The following is a 17,879-nucleotide window of genomic DNA, read 5'->3' as shown; positions in this document are numbered from 1 at the left end:
ATTGGATTTATGTTTGTAGATTTGATGCATAGTAAATAAATAATGCTTCAGTAGTTTGAAAACTGTCTGCGGAACCTCCAGTGGAGCGAGAGCAACCAGGAGCTTGAACTAAATGGTAGAGGTTGGCGTTAAGGTGTTGGACACAAAACCTTAGGCAAAGAATACACTGATGGATATGTAAATGCGGAGATAAAAGTAAGTCGGAAAGCTACATCTGCAGAGCCTCTGAACAAGGAGAGTATATCTAGAAATTAGCATAAAGGGTTTCTTTAAACGTGGCATAATATAACTGGTTGTTGTGACAGTTCACCGAAAACGACGACAAAGCTGTAGCAGGAAAAATGTAAATAAGTTCTGAAGAATATTCACAACTACTTATAGCTGTTGGTTGTGTGTCTCTACACACAAGGGACATATATTTCTCAAAATGCTTTCAGGGGGTTTGAAGATACAAAAAAATAAAAAATAAAATAAAATAAACCACTGATCAGTTCATGAAGAACAACATACCAACATTAGCAGCTGACAAGTAAGACAGGAATGTCACTGCTGTTTAATATCAGTCTGTGCCAAACTGATTCCCGTCACTCCGTCCCCGTTTGCCTCACCACACAGCCTTCTGATCAACAGCCTGGTGAGCTGAGACGCTGCTGCTCGCTTAGAGCTGGGCTGAGATGACATATTAAGACCTTTCATGACGGCCAAAAGGTCCACGCAGCTACTGGTGAGTCAGGCAGACTAATAAGCACCCGGGCTAGCTTTTATGAGATGAAGGCACCAAAAGCTGGAGTAAAAGCCCCTGTCAAAAGAAAGCGTTCTGGGGGGAAAAAAACAAAAAAACAACTGTTACAGTTCAGAAAGGGACCCGCTTTTGTGTTTGTGAATAGGCAGCTGATGCTTGGATGTTAGTTATGTGTATAATTTGCTGCTTACTTTCATTACTGTGCATGACAAACATTTCATTTAAAAGTTGTTAGCTTTAGAAAGTCATTTTGACATCCACTCTTTATGAACGCCAGCAAAACACCCAGTGTCTTTTCACAGCTTTCCCCAGAACTTAATTCGCCGGTAAATAAACCCTCATTTCTTCTCTAATTACTAGATGAGCACAAAGCCAATGTCACACGGATGCTTCTCTCTGAGTTCACTTCCTCCTTTCGAGTGTGTCTGTCTTCATTTAGAGAATTTCCAAAAAGACAAGACAAACAAGGGTGCTGGTCAAGAAAACAGGACGGCTCATACTGTTTAACGGGGTTCCAAGACATTTTTCCTGTTAAAAAAAACACATAACGGCTTTTCGGACACAGCTTTAGTATTATTTTATAAAGCAAAAATCGTCAAAACCGCCTTGCTGCTAGGCAACAGTGTTACCTGCTGTACCATTGTGCAGCCCCAAGTATGGACGGCTGGATGGATAATAAATCTTTTCTAACTCAAAAAAGACAGCCAGAACTTTGCTCATGTATTTCATAGCCGTATGCTGTATTTCACTGATACATCAAAGACAGCGAGAAGAGAAAGATGCTAAAATGAAAAACGATTTCTAGTACCAGGTCTTCACCTGATTTAAGGCTAAAAAATATATATATAGTACCTGATGAAGACTTTGAAGTTTTGACATCTGAGCCGAGTACAGGAAACAAATTCAAACAAAGTTATTCAAAACAAAGTAAGCATGCCTTTGCTTCAAAATCTAAAAAAATAAAAACCTCTGGAATGGTAAAATCTATTTCCAGACTGAAATCCACACATTTAACGAACTTTGATGTTTATAATAAAATAGAGACTTTTGCAATTTCTAGGTCATCCAAAGCTACTTTGTAAACTTCAACTAGTTTGGGGATTTCCTCTATTTTCCCCAAGTTTAAGTAAAAATGGAAATAGCTGCATAAAGTAAATAAAAAAAAAATTCAAAAGGATATGGAGCTTCAAAGACATCAGTGCAGAAAGAGTGAAGCAGACATGGGTATTTCTGTATGAATCATATTTTCCTGTGAAGAAAAAAAGGGTTCACCACCACAAAATAGCACATCTTCTCAAGAGTTTCATTCCTACCAGAGATGTGGAGCCTAAAGCTGACCTATTTTCCAGGAACTAAGACAAGAACAGCGATTGAAAATATAATTATTCCCCCCTGCAGCCAACAATAGGAAGCGACAGACATACCTCTTGTATGTGTGCTTAACTCCTGGGTGAACCATAAACCAGGAAACTATGATTTCTTGAATATTAAAGTGACCCACAGTTTAGAGCTATACAGCGAAGCAAGAGCAATAAAAGATGCAAAACAAAGCTTGCAGGGCAGCATTTTCAAATCCCAAGTTGTTGCAGATAAACAGACAACCAAGAGTGTATGAAACTACGATTTGGCACAGACAAGCTGCCGAGTTTGTTTCAAAGTGTGTTTTCTTAAGAAGCTCAGTTTTAGTCACGAGTGTACATAAACTCACAGTAGACGCTGATGTCATGAGTTTGAGATTCTTAGCTGTTTATTAAACAATGTATTGATTATACTCCCAACATGTTACATTATTAAAATAAAACCTGAATGCTCAAATCCAAATAAACACCACCACTGATGTCCCTTAGCAAGTTTCAGAAAATGCACACTTTTTTTATATATATCCGAGTCATTCCAGAGATTTGAGAAAGCTTGATCAAGAAAGAAGTGCACGTGATCAACCACATGCTCATCCAGAACTGCAGTAACAACTGGTAACACAATTAATTATTAATTCGCAATTAATTGGTGAAGTTGAATGGTGTATAATCATTCAGTTCTGGTAAAAAATAGAGTTGAAATAAGGCACTTAGAGCCCAAAAAAAAACAAAAAAACAAAGCAATTCATGCACATATGTAAACTTCTGAGTGGAGGTTTATAGTCAGGAAATGGATCGGTGAGACCTTTCAGACATTTCAGCCGCCTCCAAACATCCTCTGAAAGTTTGCCTCATCACATTTCTTTGCCATTATCTTATATAAAGTGGTTAACACAATTTATCCTTCTCATTTCAGCCACAGCCATTCCAAACAAAGCACTTACCCGTTTTTTGGAAATTAAATTTTCACTTGTGAGCTTCTAATTTGCCTCCATTTGTAATAAAAGCACTTCAGCGAGTTTTTTTTTTTTTTTTTTTTTAAATAAAAGCATTTATGCTACCCAATAATAGCAGAGGGTTTTTTCACACAGGAAAACACACAATGTGATACATGCAAAGGCTTTGGCTGTTCAACCAAGGCCGCTCAGTCTCTGAAGCGATATTCATAAAAATAAAACAGAGATCTTCTATAGACGTTTGAGCTCCTGGGAAGCAATGTAGATATTTCTTAACCAGATTAGTGTAAATTATGGCTTAATTATTCTAAAAAAAAGCCAAGGGGCCTTGGACGTGCATCATCATGCCTCTCCTGCTCCTCACCTACGTTTTGCAGCCTGTAGGCCAGGTCGTCCTCTGCTCAGTACAGGTGACACCGTAATAATAAACACAGAATGAATCATCTTTTCAAAGTAAACAACTTGTGACAAGGCAATCACGGCTGTTTGTCTTGAACTACGACATCCAAGAGGAAACACCGAAGCAAACAAAAGGAAAGAAAACAACAGAGAGCGCCTCTGACAGCTTCAGTCTCACCTGCCAGGCTATGAGGTCTTTCAGTTTTTCTATCTTCTCGTGGTCCTCTGGGTGCTCCTGCATGTACTTGTCGTTAAAGAAGGCCTGAGAAAGGGGGAAGAGAGACTCTGTTAAGAAGGTAAGGAAAGGTTCAGAGGGAGGCTGAGATGTCCGAAAGTTTATGAGGTACATAGAAACAGAGGGGAATAAAATCTGACTAGGCAAGGCAAGCACTGCTAAAATAAAATTAAAGTAAATTTAATCTAGATTTCAGTCTGTTCTCCACCACCTGCAATACTTCACGGAAATAAAAGAGTGACCAGAGGGCAAGGGATTCCCATCGCTCCGCTTTAGACTCAAACAATGACTTTCATGAGACCAGTATAAATCTATCACAGGTAAGGATGAGCACTGGGGAACAAATGTGTTATCTGTAAGTTTTTCTATCAAATGTAACTCAAAAAGAATGACTGTTTGCCACACAGGTCACTGGGTGCACTCCATAGGAAATGAGATTTTGAAAAAAACCCCCAAAAAGTTGAGTTATTTCAAGGAAAGTAACAATCTTCAAAGATAGTAATTGTAGGAGAATAGCAACAATGAGGATTTTCACAAGAGCTATAAAAGGAGAAAATTGATAAGAACAAGAAATATTTAAACACGTGTAAGGTGTTTTCCCCCCCCCCCACCAAACTGGCTCCAGTGCCTAACCAGAACTAGTACTTACTTCGTACCAATTTGTTGCTGAATCTGAGGCAAACAGAACTGCTTTCATAAGCGCTTAAGGAGGCATTAACGTTAAATCCCAACACAGTCCAGCGGCTTAAACAACAAAGATCCAACTACCCAAATTGTTCTGTAAACTTTTAAGAAAAAACACGGAATGTTAATCTTTTTCTTGTGGTTTAAAGTTTTCCACGGTCCAAAATGAAGTTTCTAAATGCTTTGGAAGATAATTTATGAGAGATACTAGCTGCTTGCCTCTAGCTCCCTCTAATGTTCGATGTGCCCTGATCTTTGTAAATGCCCCAGAAATTCAAATCCTAAAGAAATATGCAAAGTTTTACTCTGAAAGATCCCTCCAAAATGAGGATTCACATGACAATACTACAAATGCTGTACTGACTCAAAACCACTAAAATTTTGCAAAATTACTTTAATTGAAAAAATATTCTCTTGATATTCTTAGCTTGTTTTTTTTATTATGCTTTTTTTTGCAAGGTTCTTCTTGAAAAGAGATTGTATATCTCAAACCTTATTAACAAATGGTTATTATTCAAATAATAATCCAATAATCCAAGACACAAAGAATAAGGAAAAAAATGATGTCTGCAGATGACAATAAAATAAGGGAACAGAAAATAACAATGTTAGCCACCTTCTCATAGTTAGCAAAACCTCCCATGACAGCAGGGTCCACAATCCCATTCAACAACATGGAGAGAGGGTTGATGGGAAGATTGGGATCACTGAGGTGCCTCTGCACCATGCTGCTGATCTTCTCATTGGCCAGCTGCATCGTTTCCAAGGCGTTCTCCAGAGGGCTGATCTCCTCCTGTGCAGCAGAGGGACATCCGGAATGATAAGCACATATTTATCCGTTTACTGTTACTCTGTGTTGAGAAAATGTGACGGGTATCAGCATAAATCAACTTATTCATTCAGAATACAGAAACAAATTCATTTTTTTTTTGCACTCAAACTATTTCATAAATCTTGCTAGTGCTAAACAAATAATTGAGCTAAAGTGGTTGCAAAATCAAAGAACAACAGTATTTAGAAGAGCTGCTATAAATCCATCACAGTGTGAAAGCAAAATTCCAGCTAAAATATATGTTGCGCCATGTACGATCAATCCCAGTAAAATAAAAATAAATAAACACCTCCCTCTAAGTAAGGGTTTAGAGGACAGATGAGGGGCTTGTTGAGCAAATGTCAGATTTAGACCCCAGCCAAGGCAAGCAAAGACAAATCTCCAATCTGCGCTGTTATGTTTCAGGTCGCCATGATAAAAAAGAAGTGTCAGATGGAGGGATTAGGCCTGGTGAATCTCAGCCTCGTCATTAAGCTTTAAATAGAAGAGTCTGACCTTGGGGACCCGGCCTATCCCCGGCTCATATGGGGGGCAAGCTGCTACTTACAGCGAGTTTCAGGCCAGCCTGGAGGAGGGGATGTCTGCTCTGAGTCACTCTGACGACGGATGAAGAGTGACACCTCAACACGCGGTTCCTACAAGTTTCTCATTTGTGGAGACAAGGCTCGAATTTCTAGACGGATTTAGCTGCGGTCAGTTTTTCAATACAAGAACCACCGGATCAAAGCTGTCAGGTCTAAACAAACGCTGGAAAAAAAAAAAACAGAGAATGCATCTCCAGCTGAAATAAACTGCTTTGTTTGGACACAAGTAATTAAACGAAGCTCATCCAACTTACTTTAGCTAGATTTGTTTAGCTTTATAATTGAATACATTTAAGAAAATAACTGTGTTGACAAAATAACGCAATATAAATAAAGTAGAGGTGAAAAGAGACCTACTTATACTGAGTGTGTCTGTTTCTATGGCAAAGGGTAATTGATAGCAGAATACTTCCGCCAGGCTAATCAAACTAAGCAGTGGCTTTGCATTGGGACAAAGTAAGGAGATTTAAAAAAATAAATAAATAAAAGAGATACAGTGGGTGTCTTTGCTCCAAGTGACACAGCGACTTCCTCTCCAAATTATGTTGATGAACTAATTTCTCCACTCTCCACACAACAGCTCAGCCCCAAAATCTGGGACACGCAAGCAGCATTTCAAATTATCGAAAGCGAGCGAAATGGGCTAAATTGCAAAGCGTCTCTAGGTGGTTCAGCCGCGGATTCCAGCCTGACCTTATTACCAAAGGATTTCCAACACAGCAATCCAGGTAATTCTACAGAAAATCAACAGTGACGGAAGGTCTGAACAGTCCTGCAGCAGTATTTGTGCTGCCTGGCTGTTTTCGGTGGAAACGGGAGGGCTTGGCAAATCGATGTGCGTAAAGAGAAAGCATGTCTTGTTGTAAAGTTCGAAGAGTGGCATGCCGGTGTCCAGGCGCTTGTCCATACCGCTTATGTAGATTAATCATAACAGCTGCCTTCAAGCGGGGCCATATCTGATTAGAAGGCCCGCTCGACACGAAGGCTCCTTCATACTTACCGTGGAGACTGATTTGGCTTCAAACCAGCGTAGGATGCCGGGAAGCTTGTATGCGGTCGTGTACGTGGTCCTCTCAAGCCACATGTTCTGTTGAAAACACAATGACAGAAGTCATTTCAGATGAAAGTGAACTTGGCACTGTTTTTGCATCAAAATATCTGTCTCCATAATATTTGAAGCAGGAAAAACGTGCAACGTTTTTAAAAGATTGCACTTATTTAGGACGGAAGATCCATTGCAAAAACTTAGATCAAGGCTTAAGTTGTGTCAAGCAGTAGGTACAGAGTTACACAAAACCTGCTGAAATTCCCTCGCAGTAAGATTTGAAGATATATTTTATCGCTTTAGGTGGATCCTGATCTTATGAGGATTACCTACAAAATAAAATGCATAAAACCAAAAGCGATTCCGATGGATTCACTTAGAAGAAGGTGCCACTAACTGTGACACCACGAATTTCTATTATTGTGAAATAATGTAGACTATAGAATAATAATTTTTATTATTTTTAATTTCAACTAAAAACATTTACTCAAATTGAAGTTTGGTTTTACAAGTTTCTCAGCATCACATTATCCTAATGTAATAAAAGTCAGTAAAGGTGGAGGGATCTCTGTGCCCGCGTCGAAAGTTGTTCTGTAAACCTGTTTACGATGTAACTACTTACTGAAGTTGTTCGGCAGTAAAGTTTCAACTGCCTGCATCATCATTCTGTAGTTGATTTTAATACTGTGACTCCATTTTATAAGTACAATACATGCTCAGCGGGATACAAATCTAATTCGGAAGGTTTTCCAAATGTGCATCATGCAGGTGTGTCTTGATTCACGTAAGTGTAACAATTGGAAAGAAAAAGAAAAATAAACCCGCTGAAGACTGTAAATTGCTGTTTTTCAGCTTGACTAGCCCTGACATGTAATAAGCTGGTTGAAAAGTCAAATGTTCAATTTCTGTCTTCCCAAAACACAAAGGATTTGGAAATGGCTGTCATGCTTGTGGAAATCTCAGATTTCAGGTAATAATAGCAATTAAAACTGTTTTAATTACCAATTTAAGACGTTGAAAGCTATAATTACTTTAGAGCATATACAAAATGGTGACGGCTCACGATGTAATGGCCACTCTAAAAGATATGAAAATGCTCTTGGAGAGAAATTGGCAATCAGCAATCAAATTCTGACTGCTTACGCTTCAATCACAACAACCATCCAAATACTAAAACCTTCAAGGTGGTTTCGCTATGCCTGGCAACAATCTTATTTTGTCAAACAACAAACAGAGCAAATGCAGGTTGAATAAAGAAATGCTAAAAAGTACCGCAAATTCATTGTCGGGGTCCTTTTCTCCCTTCCTCACCGGCCTGGAATACTGGAATTTATGGACTTCATTTACTGTGTAGAAGCTGGAGAGAGAGAGAGAGAGAAAATCTGAGCCTCAGTAAATTAAAACTGTTACTGGCAATCTATGGCTTGATTGGTACAGGTTGATTGCTTTGCTTCAGGTCAAACACAGTACAAACCCGCTCTAGGCCAGGCCTGCCAGACGCTACGGCATTAGCAAGCTTGATTTACCTCCATCAGAAGGGGCTCGCCTTACCAACATAGGACATAAATGCCTCGCAAACATCACTGGGAGGCTATAAAGGTAGCTCAACTTGTCAGAAATGCAGATAAGCTGCAGCCCATGCAACAGAGGCTTGCAACAAGCAGGGATGAACTTTGCCTGATCAGGTTAATAGACTTTTCAGTCTGGGAAAGAAAAAAAGAAAGAAAAAAACGGGGTTCCACAGCAGAGGTTGGAAAAGCTGACTGGATCTTCCTCCCTTGTGGAAATGAACACAGAAGTTGCATTTCATATCCGTAAACAGGTAGATCTGAATAAATTTGAGTATTATTTAAAGGTAAGGTAAGTCAGCCAATCAAAAAATAAATGAATAAATAAAGTACGTATAATGCATAAATTTATGTAATTTATATACCTCAAGTTCTTTTTTCTGTTAATTCAAATAATGTGGATGGAAAATTAAAGCCCACATTTATTTATTTTTTTGCAGAGGGCTTACTGTAAAGATACGAATAGTAAGTTGAGTGGAAGAAAAAAGTGCAGTATTAAAAATAGGTATACAGGTACTTTTAGGGCTTCCTTCCGGTCACCTCCCCGACGCAACACATATTTGCAATAATATCATGTCATATCAATCTGCAGGAGTTTCATTCTTTTGATTTAATGAATAAAATAATTTTTAAACGATACTATACTTTATTGAGATTTACCTGTAAATACACCACAGGTTGGTTATAACAAAAACAGGTAGATTTCCTGACACTATAAAGCCATTTTAAGCAAAGCAAGAAGGACGTACCATAGAAAATTTATAAAAACGTCTTTTAACACAGTTAATTCTTATAAAGGGCACCCATTTAAACCCCAACGTTCACGGATTAGACAAGAAACGGCAGCATTAACAAAAATGGCTTCTGATCTAATAAAACAGATTAATGTTGCAGATTTAAATCAGTTTGTGACCCAAATTACGACATTTACAGGTCATTAGCTGGCAGACCGGCTAAAGATGATGGAGTGGCTTGGTCCGGCACGGCAAGGTCAAAAGCGGGCTGCGCTCTGCCTGTGGCTTTGACCCTTCAGCTCAAATGGCTCGGTCTCATTGCTATGCACTGCTGATCTCTTTGCCGAACGAGAGAATAAATGAGAGAAAACAGAGAGAAGGGACAGAGAGGCAAGTGGTAGAAGAACAGGGAGAGCCAGAGACGTAGAGGCCAAATTGGCGTCAAAAAAGCGAACGGGCAGCCGGCGTGGAACATTTCTCTGTCTGTGTCTAAACACGACTGTCTAATCTGGGCCATTAACAGAGTCACATGTTCCAATCAGACAGAGTGAGCAAACAAGCCAACTGGCTGCTGAAAGCCCACTGCTGCAGGGCGATGATAAGATCAGTGCCCAGGTAAATTTGCCTAAAGGTTTTTCCAAGTAAACGCCTTCTTTTAATCATGTCCACTGAAGCGTTGGGTGGGATATCAAAGCGAATTTGCACAGCTGAGCACAGCAGCGCCCGGCTGGCACACGGACGAGGGGGGAGCCTTGTTTGCTGTGGCCCCGGTGCTTGACACAATGCTATTAACGATGGCAGAGAAACAATGTTGTACTTGGCACAGTGACTAATGGCAGATGGCTGGTGAAAGTTAATAGCCTCTAGAACAACAAGAAGGTCAACCAGCGTTTGTTCAACACAGACCCACATTTAAATCAAGATTTAATCACCTTCATACCGGCGCTTCTGTGCGCACGGCACAAAGCAAACCCAATCCACCGCTAGCATGTCATCACAGGCTCTATGAACTGTCGGAGCGGCTGGGGAAAGCAAATTGGGCGACGGCGGATTGAAGAAAACGATGTGTGACTTTGGCTTACACGCTCCGTTACTGTGAAGAAGTTTGCAGTGCCCAGCTTACCTGACAATTTGTTCCGACACAGGCTTGTTTTGAAACTTGGCCGGAAGGTTGAGAATGGGCTTCACTTTGAAACACTGAATGTCTGAGCAGAAAAAATACATCAAGGAAACCAGTAACAATGCTCAACTAGTATTGCTTCATTATGACCAAGTTCTTTACTTTTCCAGACCCAGGTTTCCTGTGTTATTCACATGTGGTTGGATGGAGTCAAGAAGTGCCGAGTAGGCAGAAAAGGGCCAGCAGACAGAGGCAGAAAGTCAACTAAGAAAAATCCGTATTTTCTACAGTCTACTTTCGTTTTTCAGAAATAGAAAAACATTCTTGTGTACTCTGCAAACATGTTTCTTTAGTGCATATAAAGGATCAAATATTTAGAAGTAAAATTATGTTTAGATTTCTTGCCCCTTATCTTTTTTTTTTCCCATGTATGCACAAACATAAATATTATTCTGTTTCACCTTATTAACTAAAACCTCCTGTCTTATGTGGTCCAAAAGGGTCAGGTTTATTTCTTCATCATCCAAGCTTTAGATTCATCAGGTTTTACTGTATAGCTTTTATTTTAACTGAATAAACTAAGGCAGAGTGAAGGTCCAAGCATAGTTTCCATCTGTAAGAACTATTCTGCTGCCCTGTCTGTAATTCAGTAAGACTTTGGGACATCATGCTGAGGATACATTGTCCAGAGGAGTTTTTTGTGTCCTCGCTGGGCGGCGTGGTGGTCTTCATCTTCTCTGCGTTGGGAAACTGTGTGAGCAGCCGTGCTTCAAAATCCTCCCTGCGCTCGTACTCCTTCCCACGGTACATGAACATTTTGTTCTGAAGAAAAAGGAGGAAACCAGTGAGACCTTGACTGTCCATAAGAAAACAGGCTGATTTGCACACATGTGTGCACACAATACCCATTTTATGAATATAAACTAGGAAAAATGACAGGGCAGGGACAGCAAAGAGAATTTACAAGATCTGGTGGTTAAAAATTCATCTGAGGATAAAAGTCAAAACAGAAATTAAAATAACATCACCACTTCCCATGGTTCTGCAAGTGATCTTGGTCTCTTACCATAGCAAAGTTAAATGCATCAATACGAACTCTACATTAGACACACATAAAATGAGATATGTCTGTTCGAATTCAAATTTTACTCAAACAAAAGGCAGCCAAAGAAGCTGCCTTAAAAATAATCTAGTGCTTCTAACACTGTCAGGAAATCAGTGCCTATAAAAAACATTCACCCCCTTGGATGTTTTACCCTTTCTACTGCTTTAAACATGAAACATCATTAAAAAAGTGGAGACGTGCCTTTTGGCAAACTCTAGTCAAACTTAAATATAAGTTTTCTTCAACAGTGAGGAAAACTCTCATTGCCACTCTTGCCAAATGCTTTGATTGGTGAAGAGCCTGAGCAACAGATGATGAGTCCCTCCCTCAGCTGCTGAAGCCCGTAACTCCTTCAGCATAGTCATGGTAACCTGATGTCCTCTCTCACTAGTCTCCTTTTTGCGTTGTCATTCAGTTTTAAAGGACAACCTGATCTAGACAGATTTAAATATGGGCCATATTGCTTCCATTTCTTCATGAAGGATTTAACTGATGTTCTGGGGATGTTCAGGGCCTTGGAGATTTTTTTTGTATCCATCCCCTGACTTATCCTTTTCAACAACATATTATCTTATATGTAGTGTTTAGGTTTTTTTTTTATGCTGTAAAACACTTGAGGCAAACTCACTGCACTCAGTGGATCTCCATTAATTAAAAATAATAACAATAACTAATAATAATAAAATAATACAAATAATAATTATTAAAACATATATAAGTGTTTTTAATATAGTTTTTTTATTTTGGAAACTATGTTTGGCAAAAACATTTTTGTTGACCATGATTTATTTGTAAAAGCAATAAAAAGGGTAAAACATGCAAGACGGCGAACACTTATATAGGTACTGTATCAGGATGGCTGTCTAAAGGCCTTCATCTCCATTCGCTTGAAAAAAAAAAAGAACACAGTGCATCTGTTTGAAACAAAATAACATAATTTACTTCATCTATTAGTTTCATGCAGACATTAAGCTATACAATATAAAGACAGCTTGTACGTCTGCAGCTGGCTACACAAAACACCATATGTTTTCCTGTGAAAGGTGACATTTAATTGTTCTTTTCCTCATTAGCTGAGGGATGTCACAGTATCTGATCAAATCTAATGGAATACATTATTTCATAAGAAAATTGTTTGATGTTGCACAGTTAAAATGCTGTGAAGAAGTATTCACATCCCTTTATCTGATTAATCTTGCATATCTCAATGTGTTTAGTTGTGAAATGTTATGAAATGCTGCAATTCAGGGTTTTAAAATTTGCACAGATAAAATCTGAAAGCATACATGTGTGTTTTGTATTCCACAATAGAGCAGAAGAACTACCCTAAACATTTAGACAGAAGTACAAAAAAAATGGTTTAGATCAGTGATTATCAATGTACCAGGGTGAAGAGTCAAAGTCCACATCTAAATCAAAGAAAAACAGTTGACGGAAGTTGGTAGATGAAATAAATCTTAAAGAGTGTTATTTCAGAGTAGATCATTCCAGATCAGAACTTGCCAGTTTAACGATTTATATTTGGGAGTAGAAATGGCCAACTGTGGTCCAAATTTCTTTAAAGAAAGTGTCAAAGGAATTTACTATCCAACAGAGAACTGATTATTTTTTTGAGTGTTTGTGCCACCCTTTGATGGAATGGCTCCCTGGGTGGTGAGCCATGTCACCTTATAAAAAAAGATCACTGCCCATGTTTATTTTTTTGGTTAAGATTTACAAGTCAACACTTGAAAGACTGTTTTGTTATTAATACATTCCTTTAAAGTCAAGGGTTTCCCCAAAATCTGATTGAAATTTAATCAGGGTTTTGAGTAAATGAGCTGAAGGATTGCACTTTGGGTATGACAAATGTAATATTTGCTTCCATCCATGTTAGCTTATTACTGCACGCAAGTGCACACAAAGAGAGCTCCGCTCCTATGTTTAGCACACATCTCAATTCCCCGATTAATTAGATGTATTGTAGGCGTGATATTTGCTCGGGGCCATTTACAAAATGTGCTGTGATTGACAAATTGACAGAAGAGGATTGGGTTCAACAGTCATCCTTCCCATCAGCCGAGCAAAATTCTGCTGTAGTTTGTTCACCAAGTCATCTGAATCTTTAACACCCAAACACTGAACTTGTGTAGAAAACAATCTTAACAATTTCTCTTAAAGACTCAGGATTTTGGTGTCATCCTTTTAACAAGCAACTGGGTATTTTTGAAAATGCAAATAATAAATGCTAAAATTGCCCTTTCTTTCTCAGTCAGTCGGTTAAAAGAAAATTTGAAACCCGCAAATGACAAAGATCAAGATCTGTGAGGCCCTGAGATCAGAGCTTTTCGGACAATCAATACAGAACAATTTGTTGTTATATACACATAAACTAGAGGAACATGGATACTTTGATCTATTTTACATTTTTAACTTACTCAGACTGATGAACAGGCTCTCTGATTGAGCAATCAGTAAATTTTTAAACATTGTTTTGAATGTGGACACAGTTTTAATGCCCGTATTCGCTCATCTTGCAGACTCAAATAGAAATCTTATTTTCCTTATTTGTGGGTTACTGTGGTTCAGTGGCGAGCCGCTTCTCAATAAAAGAACAAGCAGAAAACAAACTGACCTTTTTAATATCTTGATGTGCCCTGGGCAAGGCACTTAATCCAAAGGTGCCAACTGATCTGTGTATTATGTATGAGGATGTGTGATTTGGTGAATGTGGCCAGGGAGTGAAGTGGACAGTAGGATGGAGAAAGGGCTTCATAGCTACATGCAGCTTAGGTTGATCAATAGACCAATTTTGTTGTACTAGTGCACATTACATGTTGGCACAATGAGAATAAAGATTTATATTCTACTTATGGATAAATGACCAGTGAGATGGATAAATGGTTCTTTTAAAGAACACATAGTTCACTTGAAATGCAGAAATACTGGTTTTGGTGCTTTAACTTAACCTGGTTAGAGGAACTGTACAGCATGTTACAGAGTCAACCGACTCCTCACAAGGATACCAGAAGAAGCATGCACCGAAGCATGCAGATTATTAGGTCTAAAACAGTTCGTCATTAATAAATACCCCAGTGTCTAGCTAAATAACATGTGATAGATCATAAGAAGCTAAATTACGCACTCTTGCGTGAAATCAATTTTGTAGGGAGGCTTGGAAACAAAATATCTTTAAAAGAAAATTGACTCTTTTTTTCCCCCAAAAAAGCAGATTTTTTTCCCCCCAGGGTCACAATGATGCTACAAGACAAAATGAAACACAGAGAGGGAAAGGAGAAAGCCTCAAAACTGTAATTACTGTAATTACCAAATCTCAACTGAATACTTCTTTGTGTGCTTTCAAGAAAGTCTCTTTGGATCATTTTTAAAAGGCTGCACAAAAAAGATGCAACATTTATATAGCTGCTTATCAACAGCAATGCAAGATAGACGTAAAAACAGTGTAACATCTGATAGGATAAGTACGCATGCCCAACACTGTGAATCATGTAATCCCTTTGAGCTTTTTAGATTTTACCATAATTAAAGCAGAAACACAGATGTATTCTAAATGCACATAGTAACTGTGGTGGGAACATTTTCTTTTTCATGGTTTTCTTTTATAAAAAAAAAAGATTTGAAGAATTTATTTCCATTGGTTTTCAGACAATTTTAGCTGAAGGCCCCTAAGTGAAATCCACCGCAACCAACTCCATTCAGAAGTGAGCTAATTAGCAATCAGAGTTTACTCCAAGCAGTAAATCAGATGTGATTTACTGCTTGGATATCAGTAAATCACATCCATCCACTAAAAATGGACATGGAACGACGCTCCCACATGTTTATGTTTCAACAAGAAAGCAAATGCAGCCACAGCTGAATGATTTAAATCAATGCATTTCAAGTTTTGGAATAACCCAATCAAAATCCAGACTAAAATCCAACTGAGAATCTGAAGCAAGACTTGAAAACCGACCTTTACAGAGGCTCTCAATTCAGTCCGATTGAGATTGAGCAATTCCGTAAAGAGGGTAAAAATTTCAGTCTCCAGAAGCACAGAGTGATACAAAACATAACCCCAAAAGTGTTCAGTTTTAGTGAAAAGTGTATTTTTCATAATGTATGACTAATTATGTAAGGCACAGAAAAACATGTTTTGTCCTGTAATGCCCAGGAAATAGCAAAAATAGATAAGCCAACGAAGAGTTCACACATGCTCCCGCTGGGAAAGCAAGTCTGGTATTCATGTTGCCCTTGTTATTTGGGTAAGGTCAGTCCAATACGAAAAGAATAAAGAAGTCTCGTCCAACCCAAAAGGCTGTTTAAAGAGCCAGTTAGATTAGGCCAACACGGCTTGCCCCGTCTGTAATGGAGTTTGCGCCCCGGCAGATAAAAAGGGTTAGGAGGTCCACATGGTGATCGGCAGCAAAGCAAAAGTCCCAGCTCACAGGTCTGTTGTTCATAATGGAATGAAAAGGGCATGATCGGGATCATCACTCTGAGAGCCATTTAGTGTGCTGCTTGAGTGATAAGCGACTGAAATCCTTCTAAACAAGAAAACAGCACCTTGGGTGACGTGCCAAATGACAGGCTAAAAAAACAAAAAAACAAAAACCACAAGAGCTCTTCCAAGAATACATTAAAGGCAAACAAATCTGCCTTTGTCAGCACTGCAGCTGCTTCTCCCTCTGACAAACAAAAAGCTCTGGCTTAAGATTAAACCCTCTCTCACACAGCGATGCACAAACAAATAAAAAAAGATGCAATTAATTTTATTTTAAACAAAGAGCTTTGGGGAATCAGGAATACATCTTTCATTAAATGGTAATGAGGTCTGACATGCACACGGCGGCTCCACAGATGATGAATATCAAACGGCTACTTAATTTGTGAGAAGCTGTGATCTGATTGGCCCGTGTCCAGTCAGGATATTTAGCACTGAAAAACATCAGCTCAGGTTAAGAGGCCACCTATCTTGTGTGAATGAATGAAGGAGGTGGGATCTATTGCCTTGACCAACACTTCAATATTCATAATCGGTCACATTTTAGGAAGCTGGCACAGCTCTCTGCTTGGTGCCAGCATTTTTAAGACCATCTGCTGCTCAGATTGCATCCAGACATTTGGATGTTTTAACGGTAGATGCTATTTTCATTGTGGCCCATTTTTAGTGTGTACCTTCTTTTAATGCCTTTGTCCAAAGACAAAAAAAGGGATTTAATTCTCCCTCCACGTCACCTCAAAATCACGGTAATGAAATTTTAACTCAGAATTTGGTTGGACTTGGCAAAGGATTTGAAGAGATGCCTTAAAATATTTGGGCATGCCAACTAAAAGTAAAGCACTAAACATGAACATTTGTTCGGCACTATACCCAGCACCGTATTTAGCGAAAGCCACTGTTGACAACTCCTCAGCAAGGAGGACAAGCAGCTCAGATGCTTTATAATGCAGATTTATATTTAGGCACTTAATAAAAGAGGGGTATACATTCTTAAGCCCACCCATGAAAGCGTATCGTGTACCCAAGATCAAGAAGAAGTGTCTGTCGATGCAAGTACTCACCCGCAGAAAGGACGGGAACCCCATTCCGTAGTAGCCCACAGCGAAGTAGTCCGGTTTGGGCCGGATGACCTTCACTATATTCTCATAGAACTGAGCTTGCTTCCGCTGTGGAGAAGTTTAACAACATCAGCATTTTAACATACATTTTAATGTTTGATAAAGCATTTTAAAGCCATTCCAGAGAGAGATCTGATGTTTTTTTTTTTTGTTGTTGTTATTACATCTGTCTTTCTTTGATTCTTGAAAAAATATGCTTGAATATAAGATGCTCCTGCTTGCTTATATTTCTCTTTAAAGCTGCAAACTCTAAATCCTGGCTACCACTAGGTGCATTAGCCATCATGATGAAATTTCTTTGTTTTAGACACAATCAGTCTTCCTCCCACTCTTTCCAGGTACATAAGTAGTTGATCTCTCCCCGTCCCCCCTTACTAATTGCTTCAATTTCCCCTCATAAAACAAAAGGCTTCATAATAGTCCTGCAGGTTCTGTCCTTGTGCTTTTCCCCCCCCATCTATAAGTGCAGCAGAGGAGTGACAGTGTACAAAGCGGAAATGCAGTTAAGCGACACATTAATCCTACTTACCAAGGATGCACTAAGCTGCTCAAAGTCAAACATTTCATTCTCATACTGTTCAGCCAGTTCTTTGCTCAACACAATCGCCTCTTCCCACATCTAGAAAGGACACAGACAGTCAAAAAAAAAAAAGAATTAATTTCAAAGATTAAAGCAATGATAGAGAGCTAACGTCCTGGTAGCACAGTACCTTGAATTCACTGCTAGTCTCACGCAGGTCATACTGTATAATACAAGCTTATCAGGATAAGATTATTTCATCCTTTTGGCAGACAGAAAAACCTCGATGCCATCTTCTATTCAACACGACCAGTTGATATTTTACATTACATTATATTGTTACGGTTAATGTAGTTTATATTAATAAAATAGTTGTATCTGAATGCATTCTTTAAA

General features: G+C 38.8%; 1 protein-coding gene across 1 annotated transcript in view; it reads right to left on the bottom strand.

Annotated features, from left to right (window-relative positions):
* The window catches only part of dock1 (dedicator of cytokinesis 1), a 199,888-nt gene that overhangs the window by 20,208 nt on the left and 161,801 nt on the right, over positions 1 to 17,879 (bottom strand). The window contains exons 39-46 of the mRNA XM_088001004.1: positions 17,493 to 17,582; positions 16,907 to 17,011; positions 10,938 to 11,079; positions 10,261 to 10,342; positions 8,108 to 8,192; positions 6,791 to 6,877; positions 4,991 to 5,167; positions 3,634 to 3,717 (exon numbers count right to left, since the gene is read on the bottom strand). Coding sequence (XP_087857130.1) covers positions 3,634 to 3,717; positions 4,991 to 5,167; positions 6,791 to 6,877; positions 8,108 to 8,192; positions 10,261 to 10,342; positions 10,938 to 11,079; positions 16,907 to 17,011; positions 17,493 to 17,582 — 852 coding nt within the window. The remainder of the gene's footprint in view (positions 1 to 3,633; positions 3,718 to 4,990; positions 5,168 to 6,790; positions 6,878 to 8,107; positions 8,193 to 10,260; positions 10,343 to 10,937; positions 11,080 to 16,906; positions 17,012 to 17,492; positions 17,583 to 17,879) is intronic.

The sequence above is a fragment of the Poecilia mexicana genome, unplaced genomic scaffold (genome assembly GCF_051168715.1).
Source record: "Poecilia mexicana isolate PSO_F unplaced genomic scaffold, ASM5116871v1 scaffold_19, whole genome shotgun sequence".
Lineage (NCBI taxonomy): Eukaryota > Metazoa > Chordata > Actinopteri > Cyprinodontiformes > Poeciliidae > Poecilia > Poecilia mexicana.
The sequence above is the reverse complement of the archived record's forward strand: the minus strand, read 5'-3'. Positions and strand labels throughout refer to the sequence as shown.